The 17,558-nt window shown below is 37.8% G+C and overlaps 1 protein-coding gene across 3 annotated transcripts in view; it reads left to right on the top strand.

Annotated features, from left to right (window-relative positions):
- Positions 1 to 2,824: 2,824 nt before the first annotated feature.
- The window catches only part of LOC108714330 (zinc finger protein GLIS1-like), a 72,193-nt gene continuing 57,459 nt past the window's right edge, over positions 2,825 to 17,558 (top strand). For 2 of the 3 annotated variants that reach the window (XM_018258450.2, XM_018258449.2), the window contains exon 1: positions 2,826 to 3,526. In XM_018258450.2, coding sequence (XP_018113939.1) covers positions 3,520 to 3,526 — 7 coding nt within the window. In that variant the 5' untranslated portion in view covers positions 2,826 to 3,519. Of the gene's footprint in view, positions 3,527 to 17,558 lie in introns of all 3 variants that reach the window. The other variant, XM_041590473.1, reaches the window with a different exon arrangement.

The following is a 17,558-nucleotide window of genomic DNA, read 5'->3' as shown; positions in this document are numbered from 1 at the left end:
CCCGGTGAGGGCAGAGTATCGCTGGCGGTGGGCATTTTAAAGGAGAAGGAAAGGTTAAAACTAAGTAAGCCTTATCAGAAAGGTCCATCTAAATATACCAGTAAACCCTCAAAGTAATGCTGCTCTGAGTCCCCTGTCAAAAGAAACACTGCATTTCTTTCCTTCTATTGTGTACACATGGGCTTCAGTATCAGACTTCCTGCCTTCAGCTTAAACCTCATTGCCCTGGGCAAGAGCATGCTCAGTTTGCTCCTCTTCCCAACCCCCCTCCCTTCTCTACTGTAATCTGAGCCTAGAGCAGGGAGAGACTCAGGCAGGAAGTGATGTCATACCATGTTAATACTGCAGCTCCTATCCTAAACAAACACAGAGTTTCTAGAGCTTTTTACTCAGGTATGGTAAAACATTCTACAGAATAAATATAGCATTCTAGCTTGCACTAATGCAGCTAATCTATTGGCAATAAAATGCCTCCGTAGCTTTCCTTCTCTTTTAAAAATAAAAATTACCGTTATCATCCCCAAGCGGAATGCAGGCTCTATTAGCCCACAACTTTGGTTGGGGATAACATTTTTACCCAACAGGTGCGCTTTAAGCAACCAAAAATCCCCACCGCTTAATCCGTGAATACGATTTTAACTCTTTTCTGCTGCAGAAAACTACCAGCATTAATCATTTTATTTTCAAAAGGTTTCCAATGTAGTCATGTTAAGCCTATGAGTAAGTGCCCATTCGGCACGAAACGCATTGGGCTTCTTGTATGACTTAATTTTTATTTTATTAAAACTTGAGCTACTGATTTACTAGCAAATGGACCTCACCCTAATTTGAATCCTACATACTGAAAAATTGATTGACAACCCTTGGACTGGTGGTTGTCCTAGTGAGGAACCATTTATAATTTATTTTCTTTTTACTCTATAATTTTTTTCATTTTGAGGACAGAGGCATACACCACTACTTGCATGTTTACCGTAGGTGTGTTAAACTTGCTTCTGACATCACTACATTTTCAAATTACAGGACCAAAAACTACATCCCCCATAATGACTCTCCTTATCTCTTTTCTCTTGCCTAATTGGGGGATACAGGCACCATGGGGATGAAGATCCTACAGCTGGAGAATGGACACTAACTTGTTAACCTGTGACTCCTGCTGCTCTGTGCTTCATCCCCTGCCTCCTCCTTTTACTTCCAGATTCGTTTGTGTCCTCAGAAGGAGAAGACACAGAAATATTAGTGGCTGGAGCAGGTGATCAAGGACTCTGGTCAGATCATGCCACAAGAGTACAGGGTACTGTTTTATTTTTGCAGAGAAAAAGGAAATTATTTTTTAATTTTCTAATCATTTGGTTATAATGGAGTCTGTGAGAAAAGGCCTTGGAGATTTGTGAATAATGGGTTTCTGGATAAAGGATCCCACAACTGTACATGTATATTTTCTAATGCTTTATAATGTTTCCATTAGGAAGAAAAAGTACAGATGGGCAGCAAATGCTGCACCCGCGACTGAAAATGACCTGATAACTCTCATATACGGCATTAGAAGAAATTCTGGGCACCAGTGTTCTTAAACAGAGACGTGATATCCTGAAGAACAAAATAAAAGAAAGAATGCACTTTACCTAGCACGCTGAGTAGTCAAACCAGATTTTACAGAAACTATTCACCAAATGAATTATTCATTTATATCACATTAGATAGTAAGCACTGGTGCCCACAGTTCCTAGATTTAATTCTGTCCAGCCTAAGCCATGATACTATCTGCATGGAGTTCTATGTTCTCCCTGTGCTGGTGTGGGTTTACTCTCTCTTCAACATGTGCAAATTCAATGTAGCAGGCTACAAAGAAAACACTAGTAAGGAGAGCCAAATCACTGTCCTGGAGACTAATAGAGAGATTTTTGTACTCACCGTTAAATCTTTTTCTTTTGTCATATATTGGGGGACACAGGCACCATGGGGATGAAGATCCTGCAGGAGAATGGACACTAACTTGTTAACCTGTGACACCTCCTCCTGCTGCTCTGGGCTTCATCCCCTGCCTCCTCCTTTTATGTCACGTTTCTACCGAAGAAGGAGCACCCTTCATTAACATATAGTAAGAAAAAGTGAACTATATACATAATATATAAGAATCAGTGTTGAACAGGGAGGGAAGGCCTGTGTCCCCCAATATATGGCAAAAGAAAAAGATTTAACGGTGAGGCCTGTGTGTAACCTGTAGAAGCGCATGAAGGTATGATGGGATGCCCAAGTGGCCTCTCTGCATATCTGTTCAGCCGTTGTTTGATGCCGAACAGCCCATGATGTGCTGATTGATCGAGTAGAATGTCTATATTATATTTTCACATACAGAGTAAACAAACAGATAATAAACACATATGTATAGCACCAGAGACTTGGTGTATACCACTGGTGCAGCCTCCATAGAGCGGGAATCCAGCGCAGGGGGATAAGGGAGCAAGCCTGCAGTCCTCCGTAGAGCGGGAAGGCTGTTGGGCAGATAAGAATCAGTCAGCTGGAAGGGCTCTTGAATGGATCAGTGGCCCTTAAGGCATGGTGATCCAAACTACACAAAGGTCCCTTATCCAGAAACCCCAGGTCCAAAGCATTTTGGATAACTGATCCCATACCTGTATAACTACTATTTCCTATTAAATAATGTTTGGTGATACCTTTTATTGGCTAACTCAATAAGTAACAATTGCAAGCTTTCGAAGCACACAGGCCCCTTCGTCAGGCCAAATATCTGACGAAGGGGTCTGTGTGCTCCGAAAAGCTTGCAATTGTTACTTATTCAGTTAGCCAATATAATTTATCACCAAACTTTACTTTTTATGCATTTTTTCAGTGGCTAACACGGTACCACATATTAAATAATTGCAGAATGTAGTACTGTGCTTTCTCCACTAGATGCCATTATGTCCATGTTCTTAAGTAAAATACATCAGCAACAGAGCCATGTTCTTCAAAACAAATGACAAATAAAATAGACGGACTCACCGAGGAATGCTTTAGTGACAAAAGAGAGGTCTACATGCCAGACAGGATAAGCTGAACTGAACAGTGCTGCAATGTAATGATATAGCACATAACACTAGAAGAACTCACAGTTTTGTTAGTACAAAGCCTTTGGCAGTGCTAGGAGTGGTTATGTACTTTCTGGACCTTTCTGTGATAGGTGTGATACTTGTCTCTTGCATAGTTCCATCAGTGAGCTCCCCATACGTGAGCTCTGCAAATCTTCCAGTGCAGTGTGATGCTTATGGGTGTGTGTTGCTGTAGGGGTGTGTACTTTTCATTGATGATGAGGGACCTCCTTCATTTGTGTTTTCTTTACATTCTCAGAGTTTTCTCCCTGCATGTGCTGTACCCAACATACTGGCACAAACAGTCAAGAACAGTTCCTTTAAATGGCATGGAGATTATCAGCTCCTAAAACAAGACAGATCTCCAGGAAACCTGGACAGAGCAAGCAACATCAGTCCATCTATACAGTTCCAGTAACAGAACAGCATGAAGCGTAAGTTAATACAGCTGGGAACCCCCTGCCGTCCCATAGTATATATCTTAGAGTGTATATATGATGATGTAAGCTTCTATCAATGCAATGTTTGTGTAATTAACTTATGCAGCCTTTTAAAGCCCAAACAGTGTTTTGTCGTTGTGCTTGTAATGCTGTATTGTATTGTGTTTCATTTCTAAATGTTTAGATAGATGATATGTACTGATCTAACATTCACAATGCACTATGACAACAATAATGAATCTGCCGGATGGATTTGCTTTTAGAAATCATACATTCTATTTAAATTCAGTCACCATTTATTCTGACGTTTTAATAATCGTTAATGTTTTACCAACCCTGAATCGGTGATCCTACTGAGCTGTGGCAAATACATGGTTAGTTCTGAATTTGAAACGGAGGTTATATTTTTGAAATGTCCCATAGCAATAGTTTGCAGGATAATACAGAAACATCATGGGGGTTATTTACTAAACTCCGAATGCAAAAATCACGAAAAATTTGTGATTTCTTTTTTATAAAATCAGACTTTTAAAAAATCAAATTTTTTGGAATTTATTAAACCCTGAGGATGGAAAAGTCAAAATCCAGCATCTCAGACCTGTCGAGGATGCATATAAGTCAATGGGAGAAGTCCCAATAATTTTTTAATGTGCGCTGAGTTTCCAATACTCGAAGTTTTCTGGTGAAAATTCAAAAAAAATTGTGAAAATTCGTGAAAATCAGATGAAACCGTGAAAATCTGATTTTTTTTCCCTCTGAGCAAATTTTCAGGAAAATGTAATAATAAATAAGCGTAAAAAACCTGAGCAGATTTGGTCGGAGTTTGTAGCAGAAAATATTGAGATAAATCTGGACTTTGATAAATAAACCCCCCAAGTAATTGTAGATATAATTATATCATGATGTAATCAACAATAAACAGCATCAATTCAACATATGGATGGGTTGAATGTTGTTTATTAAAGCAAACATATAATATAGTCATAACTTCCAGACAGTACTGCTGCAAGGGCTTCATGGGAATTGAATTCCTTTTCCATATATCCAGGTTAATGGATCATAAACAGAATTCTGAGTGAAGAAAGCATCAGCAAGCTCCATTTGCTGTCACTACCGTTGCTATCATTTCAGTGAATAATTTATCATGCACTATAGTACAATATGATGCCAGTGCTAAAAGAATATATAACCTGAATAACATTTTAGGGGTCTCTGTGCGATAAACTAAAATCTAACTCCTGCCCTCATGTGAGTAAAGACCTTATATTGGATCTTGCAATCACTTTGTTATTTATGGTAGATGGTAAATTATTCACGGGGTATACACAAATATAAACCATCCAATCTGCTGGTATATTGCAGTTACGATAAACAAAGTGTTTTGTATATTAAATAAATACAAAAAAATCCAAGGGTTTATACTGTTTAAATATATATTGTAACATTTTGGGGTCACTTCCTTGACACCTTCTTCAAGGCAATACAGCGTTACACAGATTACATACCAACATCGCCTAAAAATTAAAAAACAAAAACAAAAAAAAACAGCTAAATGTCTTATTTGTTAACTAAAAACATTACAAATTAAATTCTAAACAACTTTCCAATATACAACAATTAAACATTATGGGGCAGATTTATTAAGGTTTGAGTTGGAAATTCGAATTTTCTAATTTTTTTTATGGTCAAAACCACCGAATTATCCAAACTCAATTCGAGTTTTTTTAACAATTCGAATTTGATTTTTGAGATTTATCATACTCTGCGAGACAGTATTTTGACTATCGAATGGTTGAATAGTCGAACCATTTTTAGGTCGAAACGTTCGATTCAAAGTCGTAGTCGAAGGTCGAAGTAGCCCATTCGATGGTCGAAGTATCCAAAAAAACCATTTGAAATTCAAAGTTTTTTTTCCTCTATTCCTTCATTCGAGCTAAGTAAATGGGCCCCCAAATGTCAGATCCTGCAGTGCAGGAGTAAACATATACTGCTTTCAGTAACAATTAGATTTCATAACTAACACAAACCACTTCAACATTATTAAACATTTTTATAAAAAGTATATTTTGGGGCATATTTACTATGGGTCGAATATCGACGGTTAATTAACCCTCGATATTCGACCATCGAAGTTAAATCCTTCGACTTCGAATATCGAAGTCGAAGGATTTACCGCAATTTGTTTGATCGAACGATTGAAGGAAAAATCGTTCGATCGAGCGATTAAATCCTTCGAATCGAATGATTCAAAGGATTCGAAGGATTTTAATCCATCGATCGAACGATTTTTCCTTCAATCACAAATTGCCTAGAAAGCCTATGTGGACCTTCCCCATAGGCTAACATTGGTGCTCAGTAGTTTTTTGGTGGCGAAGTAGGTGGTCAAAGTTTTTTTTTAAAGAGATAGTACTTCGACTATCGAATGGTCAAATTGTCGAACGATTTTTAGTTCGATTCAAAGTCGTAGTCGAAGGTCAAAGTAGCCAATTCGATGGTCGAAATAGCCAAAAAAATACTTCGAAATTTGAAGTGTTTTTCCTTCTTATCCTTAATTTGAGCTAAGTAAATGTGCCCCTTTATGTATACATATATATATTTCATTAGGCAGCACTTTAATTTTGGGTTTACATCCCCTTCAAACAAAAATTTTATCTATTGGTGTTATTATTTGCAGATAATAAATCTGTAGCCACAACATCTGTATACCTTGTATTTCATCAATCACTGTTGCCATCAAGGATATTAATGGATAATTGCACAATTTCGAAGTGTAAAATACTTCGAAATTCGACCATCGAATTAAAATACTTCGAAATTCGACCATCGAATTAAAATACTTCGAATTCGAATATCAAAGTTGAAGTATTTTTCACGAATTTGGCCATCGAATGATCAAAGTAAAATTGCTCGATCGAACGATTCGAACGATTTTAGTGTACGATCGAACGATTTTACTACGATGAGTAAAGACTTAGAAAATGGTTGTAGACGGTCCCCATAGGCTAACATAGCACTTCGGCAGGTTTAATTTGGCGAAGTATTGAAGTCGAAGTTTTTTTTAAAGAGACAGTACTTCGATTATCGAATGGTCGAATATTTGAACTATTTTTACTTCGAACCGAATTCAAAGTAAATTCGAAGTAGTAGTATCCTATTCGATGGTCGAAGTATCCAAAAAATTACTTAGAATTTTGAATTTTTTTACTTCAAAAATTCCCTCGAATTCACTTCAACCCTTAATACATCTGGCCCTTAATTGCTACTGAATCCTCATTCTCTTGTGATAGTTTTTGAATTGTTTGCTGTCTTCTTTGCTGTTTACTTTTACCTAATGGGATTTCTGAGGGGGGCTAAAAATCCAAACTGGATTTATTATCTGAAAAGACCCAAAAACAGTTAAATTTATTATTATTATTTAAGGACACTGGCCTGTCTGGGAGATGCTTTATCCAAGGAATCGTTTTCCAATGCCAAACAAGAGTTCTAACAATTGTAGGCATAATCTGGCCATATTGTGGTACAGGGATGGTACCTGTTATCCATAATGCTCTGGACCTGGGGTTTCCTGATAACAGATCTTTCTGTAATTTGGATCTTCATACCTTAAGTCTACTATAAAATCATGTACATTTGAAATTTGCTTCCTAAAACGATTGATTATCTCTCAGTTGGGATCAAGTACAAGGTACTGTTTTATTATTAGTGTATTATTACAGAGAAAAAGGAAATAATTTTTAAGAATTTAGATTATTTGGATAAAATGGAGTCTATGGGAGATGGCCTTTCTGTAATTCAGAGCTTTCTGGATAATGGATCCCATACCTGTATATGGAAGACATATCTGATATTTGAAAAGAACATAACAGCTCAACCTCATATTAAAACATTCAGATAAGTAGATAAATGAGGCTCTTCTAAATAAGAATTTATAAAATAATTTATAAAATAATCCAGTTTTCTAACCTGTATACCTGCAGTACAGTGGAATATCTGGTATATATCTAGTATATCTGATATACAGCCTAGAAGGCCGTCCAAAGAACAGGTGCGTGAAAACAAGCCATTGAGACATTTTGATAATTGTGAGACATTATTAGAATATTAGAATGCAGAAGGTAAAACCTGGCTTTCTGTGGCTGTGCTGGTCAGAGGCCACACATGGTTTGATTTTCCTATAGAAACTATAATGTTTTCAAGGGAAATCCTTGACATAGATACTCATTCTACATTTGAAGCTAATTCAGTATGACAGACAATATTCCTGGCTCATATGTTATTTATTAAGTCATTGAGCAATTTAAAAGCTAATAAAAGGGGCATAATTCTAAAAAGTATATTAAATAAAATATCAGACACAAGGCAAATAGGAATCCTAGATAATTTGTAATACAAAAGGGACACAAACACAGTTGTAAAGTTGCTTCTAAGATGATTACATGTGAAGTTAAAATAATTTTTTAAATGAGACATTAAATAGTAGTATGCCAGTTCTTTTAAACTTCACATCAGAATAGCTTAGGGGCAGATTTATCAAAGGTCGAGGTGAATTTTTGAATGAAAAAATTTAGAATTTCAGGCTATTTTTTGTGTATTTCGACTAGGGAATAGTCCAAATTCGATTCGAATTTGAAAATTCGATTATCGAAATTTATCATGTACTGTCTCTTTAAAGATTTGACTTCGACCATGCGTCATCTAAAATCTGCCGAATTGCGGTGTTAGCCTATGGGGGACCTCCTAGAACCTATTTGGAGTCAATTGGTTTTTTTTTGGGAAAAATTTCTAATCGAATTTGATCAAATGTGCTATTAATTCAGCCGAATTCGGACCTATTCAATCAAAAACGGACCTATTCAACCCCAAAAAAAATTCAATTTAATTTCAGTTGGTCTTTTTGAATTCGAATTTCAAAATTTTTTCAATTCGAAATTCGGCACTTGATAAATATTCCCCTTAATGTTAATAATATATGTTTCCACTTGGTAACAGTGGCTTGAAAAACACTAGCTGCTCAAAAGATTTATTCATGCAGCCTTGCCAAGAGTATAAAGTAATTTTTAAAGTACAGGTATGGGACCGGTTATCCAGAATGCTCAGGACCTGGGGTTTTCGAGATAAGTGGTCTTTCCGTAATTTGGATCTCCATACTTTGTCTTCTAGAAATCATTTAAACATTAAATAAATCCAATAGAATTGTATCCCCACCAATAAGGATTAATTATATCTTCCCTGGACTCAAGTACAAGCTACTCTTTTGTTATTACAGAGAAAAAGGAAATATGTTTTAACATTTTGAATTATTTAATTAAAATGGAATCTATGGGAGATGAACTTTCCATAATTTGGAGCTTTCTGTATAATGGGTTTCCGGATAACGGATCCTATACCTGTATTAAAATACTTCATGGGTATCAGGGCTAATAGCACACTTGACATTTTATATAATCTGCTCTATTTTAATATATTTGAATGTGCTCAGAACATGCTCTTGCAGCTGTGTGCTAAAGGGGATCTATAGTTTTTATAAGAACATATAACCAACACATATCTTTATATGTGGCAATATCTGTAGAATTTTGCAAATGCCATATACAGTCACTAGTTATTGAGCCAGTGTGGGACAATGCCAGGGCCTATTTTGAGTCTTAGTGTGAATGTTTCCATTTTACATCTTTTACCTTGATTTACTATTTTGTAATGGCCAGGCCATTGAAAAATTGTCCCAGGAAGACTCCGTGCTGCCTGAGACATACACCGTGCAAAATAATTCTCTGTGCTAAGTACTGGCATGTGCCTCTGCCTGCAGGAATGAAATCAGAATGGGCACAGGCAGAACAAGGATGACTTATTTTAAGGACCACTAAGTATCAGCGTGTATATTGGATCCAGGAGATCAGCACAGGACCCAAGTGATTTGATAATTAGCCATCGGGCTGCAATGTTGCAGTGGGGACATTTGATCCTAATCCATGTTTTCTTCAGAAGTGCAATAAAATTAGGAACACTGCCTGCAACATTACAGACATTGTCATCCCCAAATAATTTACTTAATCAATTTAAGTGAGGAGGAGGAGGCTAAGCTCTTGATGCAAATAGAAAAGGCTGCTAGTTTGGGTAAAGCAATGATAATGGGGGATTTTAATTACCCAGATATTGACTGGAGCAACAGTACTGCCAGATCAGTTAATGGGAGCAAGTTTATAAACTTGTTGCATGACAATTTTCATATCACTTCATAGCTGCACTAATGGCTCAGCTCAATCTAGTCAGGGGCTGATTAATAAAGCTTTAATAAAAATTTATGTAAACAAGGCTTCAGGGCCTGATGGCATACACCCCAGGGTTCTAAGAGAGCTTAGTTCAGTTTTAGACCAGCCACTATTTCTGATTTTCTCAGATTCGCTTTCATCTGGTATGGTGCCTATGGATTGCAGAAAAGCTGATGTTATTCCAATATTTAAAAAGGGATTACGATCTCAGCCTGGCAATTATAGGCCAGTAAGTTTGACATCTGTGTTGGGCAAATTATTTGAAGGCTTGTTAAGGGATCACATTCAAAATTTTGTCCTAGTGAATGGCATTATGAGCAGCAATCAGCATGGCTTTATGTAGGTTATGTCAGATAAATCTGATTGCTTTTTATGACAAGGTAAGTAAGATGCTGGACAGTGGGGGGGGCAGTAAATGTGATCTATTTGGATTTTGCCAAATGTTTTATACCACGCCCCACAAGGTAAGGTCTGTTGGGCTTAATGAAGTGGTTTGCACATGGATAGGAAACTGCCTACAGGATCAGGTACAGAGGTTGGTTGTTAATGGTACATTCTCTACTTGGAGTAAGGTTCTTAGTGGGGTCCCTCAGGGCTCGGTATTGGGTCCACTTTTATTTAACTTGTTCATTAATGACTTAGGGGCAATTAATGACTGGCAATCTGGGCAGCTAAGTGGCAAATGAGATTCAATGTTAAAAAAATGTAAAGTCATGCACCTGGTATGTAAAAATATCCAAGCCACTTACCGTATATACTCGAGTATAAGCCGAGTTTTTCAGCATCCAAAATGTGCTGAAAAAGTCTACCTCGGCTTATACTCGGGTCAGCGGGCAGTAGCCGAGATTGCAGTCACTTTTAATCATTCCTATACCAACAGTTCACTTGGCAATATCCCACAATGCCCTCTGTTGGTTTTATGAAAGAATAACAGTGCACCCTCTGTTGGTTATATCAAAGAATAACAGTGACTGCAATATCACACAGCGCCATCTGTTGGTTGTATCAAAGAATAACAGTGACTGCAATATCACACAGCGCCATCTGTTGGTTATATCAAAGAATAACAGTAACTGCAATATCACACAGCGCCATCTGTTGGTTGTATCAAAGAATAACAGTAACTGCAATATCACACAGCGCCATCTGTTGGTTATATCAAAGAATAACAGTGACTGCAATATCACACAGCGCCATCTGTTGGTTGTATCAAAGAATAACAGTGACTGCAATATCACACAGCGCCATCTGTTGGTTGTATCAAAGAATAACAGTGACTGCAATATCACACAGCGCCATCTGTTGGTTATATCAAAGAATAACAGTGACTGCAATATCACACAGCGCCATCTGTTGGTTATATCAAAGAATAACAGTAACTGCAATATCACACAGCACCATCTGTTGGTTGTATCAAAGAATAACAGTGACTGCAATATCACACAGCGCCATCTGTTGGTTATATCAAAGAATAACAGTGACTGCAATATCACACAGCACCATCTGTTGGTTATATCAAAGAATAACAGTAACTGCAATATCACACAGCACCATCTGTTGGTTGTATCAAAGAATAACAGTAACTGCAATATCACACAGCGCCATCTGTTGGTTGAATAAAGGATGAACAGTGATGGCAATATCACACAGCGCCATCTGTTGGTTATACGAAAGATCAGTGATGGTTTTATGACACACAGCACTCTCTGCACAATTCTCTGTCACCATCAACTTTGCAAAGAAGTCCGGTCGATCGCTGGGGGAGTCTCTTTGGCGGAAGGTGCGCTGCTGGGAGACAGGGCTGTAGTTGTGTCTAGGCTTATACTAGAGTCAATACGTTTTCCCAGTTTTCGTAGGTAAAATTAGGTACCTCGGCTTATACTCGGATCGGCTTATACTCGAGTATATACGGTATACCCTTAATGGGACTGCACTAGGCAAATCCATTATGGAAAAGGACCTTGGAGTCTTTGTAGATGATAAACTTGGCTGTAGCAAGCAATGCCAGTCAGCAGCATCAAGGGCAAATAAGGTCTTGAGCTGTATTAAAAGGGACATAGAGTCATGGGAGGAGGGGGTCATTCTTCCACTGTATAGAGCACTTGTAAGGCCCCATCTAGAATATGCCGTACAGTTTTGGTCTCCATCACTCAAACAGGACATTATTGTATTAGAGAGGATACAGAGAAGGGCAACTAAGCTGGTAAAAGGTATGGAAAATCTTAGCTATGAGGAAAGACTGGCCAAATTGGGGATGTTCACGCTGGAGAAGAGGCGCTTAAGGGAAGGTATGATAACTATGTATAAATATATAAGGGGATCATATAATAATCTCTCTAATGCTTTATTTACCAGTAGGTCTTTCCAGCTGACACGAGGTCACCCATTCCGATTAGAAGAAAAGAGGTTCCACCTAAATATTCGGAAGGGTTTTTTTTCAGTGAGAGCTGTGAAGATGTGGAATTCTCTCTCTGAATCAGTTGTACAGGCTGATATATTAGATAGCTTTAAGAAGGGGTTGGATTGCTTTTTAGCAAGTAAGGGAATAAAGGGTTATGGGAGATAGCTCATAGTACAAGTTGATCCAGGGACTAGTCCGATTGCCATTTTGGAGTCAGGAAGGAATATTTTCCCCCTCTGAGGCAAATTGGAGAGGCTTCAGATGTTTTTTTTTTTTTTTGCCTTCCTCTGGATCAGCTAGCAGTTAGGCAGATTAGAAAAAAAAAAAACTAAAAGGTTGAACTTGATTGACGTGTCTTTTTTCAACCTTACTTACTATGTTATTCTTGCCCCTGAGTGCTATCATAGAGCTCTGTGTGTGTTGTAGCTCATTTTATTTATTTTTAATTTGCTAGCATAATTATGGCTTGGGAGTTTGGCTTTGTGTCTGCAATTGGGGTTAAAGTAGAAAGCATTTGTTAGAGTTGTTTTGGAGAAAAAACTTAGTCACTTCACTAATTAAGTATAATGGAATGATGATGTCTTCTTCCTTTCTCTGACAAAACAAACAGTTCTCTCATGCTTTATTGCTTGGATTCTAGCTGTCTTTATAGCTTTCTTTATAGTAGAGCATTCCGATCCCAGAAAGTCTATTGATTTTGAAACTATTTGATTCATAGGTAAAATTATTGCAATGAGATAGCTTAACTAAGCAAAGGAAGCAACACTGCATTTTTTAATATGTAAATTTTATGAGCACTGAATATATTTAGTAACAGAAAATTGACCAGCAAAACTTTGTAATACTTAAAAATAAAATTTAAATATTATAAAAAGAAGATTTTGGGCATCGCTTTAAGCATAGCATACTGTATATAAAGAATTTCTGTGAGCCCACAAGCAATAAAAATGTCTTACATCAGTAATAGATATAAATGGCATCCATATGCTGGTGCTGGGGGCAAGGGCTAAGCACAGGCAGTAGGAGTCCTATTTCATAAATTTGATGAGACAAGTTCTGTTTCAAAAGTTCTGTTTCAAAAGTTCTGTTTCAAAAGTTCTGTTTCAAAAGTTCTGTTTCAAAAGTTCTGTTTGAGAGCCTCAGATAGTTAGAAAGTTTAAAGATCAAGTGAGAAAACTTATCACGTGAAATACATTTCAGATTTGTCATGATGGTTCATTTAATGATATGAGTCTGATTACAGAATCTACAGGTTTACAAAGACCCGGTTAGAATGAAATATTTAGTTTGGCTTTTCTAAATACACATGCTGATTAAACTTGATTTTGCACATGTTATGTTTTAGGTAGCCTAGGATGAGTAGAGTATAACAGTGCTTTATTAGCAGACTCATGCAGGCATTACACAACAGTAATTTTCACTTTTAAGCTGTCCAGTAAGTATGTACAGTATGTCTTGAGCACAGTGACATCTACAGGCCATTTGTATAAACACCACATTATTTATATCTTTCAGCAACCACATTTACTCTTGACAAGAAAAAGTTCTTTATAGCAGTAACAGCAGTTTCATAAGTATCATCAGGTAATGGTAATGTATAGAATATACGCTGTCCCTCTGCTCCCAGGCAGTGAATAAGTAAAGCACATTTCTAGCAGCAGAAATCTCTCTTGGTCAGCAGCAATAATGTAATTTTCAAACATACGGATCCAAGCAGTAAAATGTATGGTAGGCTCACCAGGCTTTGGAAGAAAAGGTGCAGACTTCTGCAGAGGTAGAAGAGCCATCCTGTCGTCAATATGTTATGTTTTGGGTAGCCGAGGATGAGTAGAGTATAACAGTGCTTTATTAGCAGACTCGTGCAGGCATTATACAACAGTAACTTTTACTTTCACTTTTAAGCTGTCCAGTTAGTATGCACAGTATGTCTTGAGCACAGTGACATCTACAGGCCATTTGTATAAACACCACAGTACCTCTCATAGGTCTGTGGCTCCTGGTGCAAAATGTTTCTATAGGGGTCCCATTTTTCTGCATCAAATCACCTATGCATTCAGTAATGTCTAGTCCCTCAAAGAACAAGTAACACCCCATATCAAAGGGCTTCAAATGCATTTAAATATTATGAACTGTTAACCTGGTAAATCTGTTTGCTTCAGAAACATAACTCTGGTCTATATAAATAAGCTCCTGTGTAGCGATAGGGGCAGCCATTCACTTTGAAATAGGCCTGTAGGGGCAGTGTTTATACAGCAGATAACAGATAAGCTGCATTGAATATAACAATTCTAGTTCTTAAGATGGACAAATACTTTATTAAATGATCAGTTTTTTTGGCCCATATGGAGTTGTAATGGGGGGGGGGGGGGTTATTCATGTAAATACTTTGGGAAAGGACCATATTAAAGGGCTCATGTCTGTCTTCCTTGCCAGACTGGATTTTCTAGCCTGATAAATATCTGGTTGATCTCCAGCCAGATATTGGTTGAACACACAGTCATTTTCTCCCCATATATGGGCCAATATGCTGCAGTCTTGGGGGACAGAGACAGCAGATAAAATTGGCACATGTATGGACATCTTAATGTATACAAATAGAGGTAATCACATTATCAGTAGTGATGAGAGATTTTTGGCAAGTTTTGACGTGAAAATGGGTGGAAAAATGTGTTTGAATCAAAAGAAATTTTGTCGCGCATAGACTTCAGTGTATTACGGCGAAGTGAAACAGGTCAGATTCGCCCATCACTGATCATCATGGTTGGACTGGAGCATTTGGGGCCCACTGGGGCTGCGACATGAAGGGCCTTCCAGGCAGTCACCAGGGGCCCCATCCCGACTTCTAAACTCCCACCCCCTACTGCACGCATGCGTGAACGCCATTGCGCCACTCGCATGTGTAAAAGCCGATATGCCACAGCACAAGTGGAGGGGGCAGCCGATCGGGCGAGCAGGTCTCGGCCAGCAAGGGGCCCCTGCACGTCATCCATCCCAATATGTGGGTGTACTAAAAAGATGTTGCTGTTTTGCACAGTATTTTGCTTTATTAAAATCTAATTTGAACATTAGAAATTATTGTGCAGACCTGATGGATGGAATGGTCTTTATCTAGGTTTCTCCATTCTTATGCAAAATAGAAACTATGGGCTCTAGGCTCCATAAGTGTCAGATGGTTATAACATTAGGATGACTCAACTTCTGTGGGCAAATCAGACTATGAACGTGAATCATAAGTTTGCTAATTGTTGTAATATTGGAGGGATTCAATCTGATCCATTACATGTATTTCTCTGGCTCTGTTGTACATTAGTTCATACCGTGCAGTAACTGTGTGTTTCTTATTAATGCAGTGATTGAATCAAGCACAGCCAGTTTGCTGGGCACTGATTCGTAATGTTTGATCTAAGTTGCTTCGGCCAGTTTTATTTTATTAAAAACATATTTTTCTAATCGGGTTTCATTTAACATGAAACATTTAAGTCCCGGAGCTTGTTCTTCAGCATGATAGAGATTATTTTAAGAAACCCCTAAATCTAAAGATTTCTGAGATGTGCTTTTTCATATCCTTTCCTATTCAGTTCCTCGCTTTGTTACTCACCAGTATCCCATCATCCACACTCCGTAGTATCTCCAGCCAGGAGGTGTGGCACTGAGCAAAGCACTTAACAGGTGGCAGTAGCATATATACTGAACTCATTCTAGGATAAATTTGGATGGAACATGGGAGGTAATTTCAGAGAAAACATGGAGCCCTAGCAAAATCTTGAATGTGACCATGTTAATATATAATGAGTTAGTTGTTGAGGAGTAGCTCAGCAGAAGAGCATTAAGATAGGCATGCATTGTAAGATCTAATCCCTTGGCAAGGTTGGCAGATAAGTGGATTTTACCTGATTTGGTCACTAACACTGTAGCCAAAATTGGGATGATCCTATTATTTGGCTCCCAAGTTAATGATTGGATAATAATGGGGCTGGGGGGGCTTGGATACCCGCCAGGAAAAGACTGCTTCAACTCATCATCAATGCACACATCATCCAATGGGATTTTCAAATCAGCCCAATCAATATCTAGCCTATTTTCAGTCAGATATCAGGTAGGACTTCCCAATGGCCCTATAAATAGGCCAATGAGCTTCTGAGTCTGGAAAGGCAGCAGATTTTATCAGCCTTTCTATGGCTAGTTTAACAAGTGGTTTGGTGAGATAAGTTCAGAGGTGTAGTGTGGGGCAACATTGTTATCTGCTTTTAACATCAGGTAGCAGGAAACCGTGTGGCATGGCAGGGGAAGAGCAGTCTGTGAAATGAGCCTGGCACTTACATTTGTTATAGACACAAGGGTTACAGTCAGTCAATACATGGCATGATGGGAGAGTTAGAATTTAGGTGGCATGTGATACATGGTCGTAAATAATCTTTAGGTGAAAATTACAATTTAGTTATAGATTATAACTAAATTGAACTAAAGGATAGTTAGTTAATAACAGGGATGGTAGAGCAAATCCGCATTTAAATCATAAACAGAAACATAGCAGTATAGATCATTGTTGCACAGATAAACTGCATCCTTTGTTGCCCTAAGGTACAAACTACAATAAAGAAAAGCAAATAAAATATATTAGTTTTGCACTTTTCTTTATAAGTCTTAGTTAACTATGTCACATAAAGCTGAGCTGCAGAGTCCAGATTAAACTCCAGGGTGGGCCACTTTTCTTTTATAGAATCTGGATTTGATCATGGCAATTCAGACAGAGTTCAGTTATGCAGAGATCTGCACAAGTACAGTACATACCTACCTACCAACAATCTTATTACAGGGGAAAGAACAGATGAAGACTTGCCAGCTGGGATACTTCCTAAACCTATAATACACGTTGACTGGAAAATGTGGTGCTCAAGAAAAAGGCATGTAAAACATTCAGTCTTTACATCATTGGCAAGCCTTGGCATCCTATAATGACTCTTATAAACTACATGAAAAAGGGAAACTGTACCTGCAATATGGTTGCTACTATTATTTTTAAAAACAAGAGAGCACACATAAAATAGGGAAATAGTGATTAACAGTGAAACTGTCATTTTTACTAATTGCCATTAAGTCAATTTGATGAGATTATTTGATAGGTCAGAAATGTGTATATAAATTACCTGTTGACTTTCTATTTATAAAAGCTTTTTTCTTCAGTCAGACTGCTTGCAACATCTCTCAGACATCCACAAATCTCTGAACCACAGATGCAACATAAAAGGGTCCAGATCCAAATAAAGTGGAAGTGCATGAAATGGATTTGGCATCCTATATATTTGGCAATGATCTCAATGCTGAAAGAAATAGATGATGCCTAAATGTAGGACTT

This window comes from Xenopus laevis, chromosome 4L, assembly GCF_017654675.1.
Source record: "Xenopus laevis strain J_2021 chromosome 4L, Xenopus_laevis_v10.1, whole genome shotgun sequence".
In the NCBI taxonomy this organism is placed as follows: Eukaryota; Metazoa; Chordata; class Amphibia; order Anura; family Pipidae; genus Xenopus; species Xenopus laevis.
Note: the sequence above shows the minus strand (reverse complement) of the source record. Positions and strands in the feature narration are given on the sequence as shown.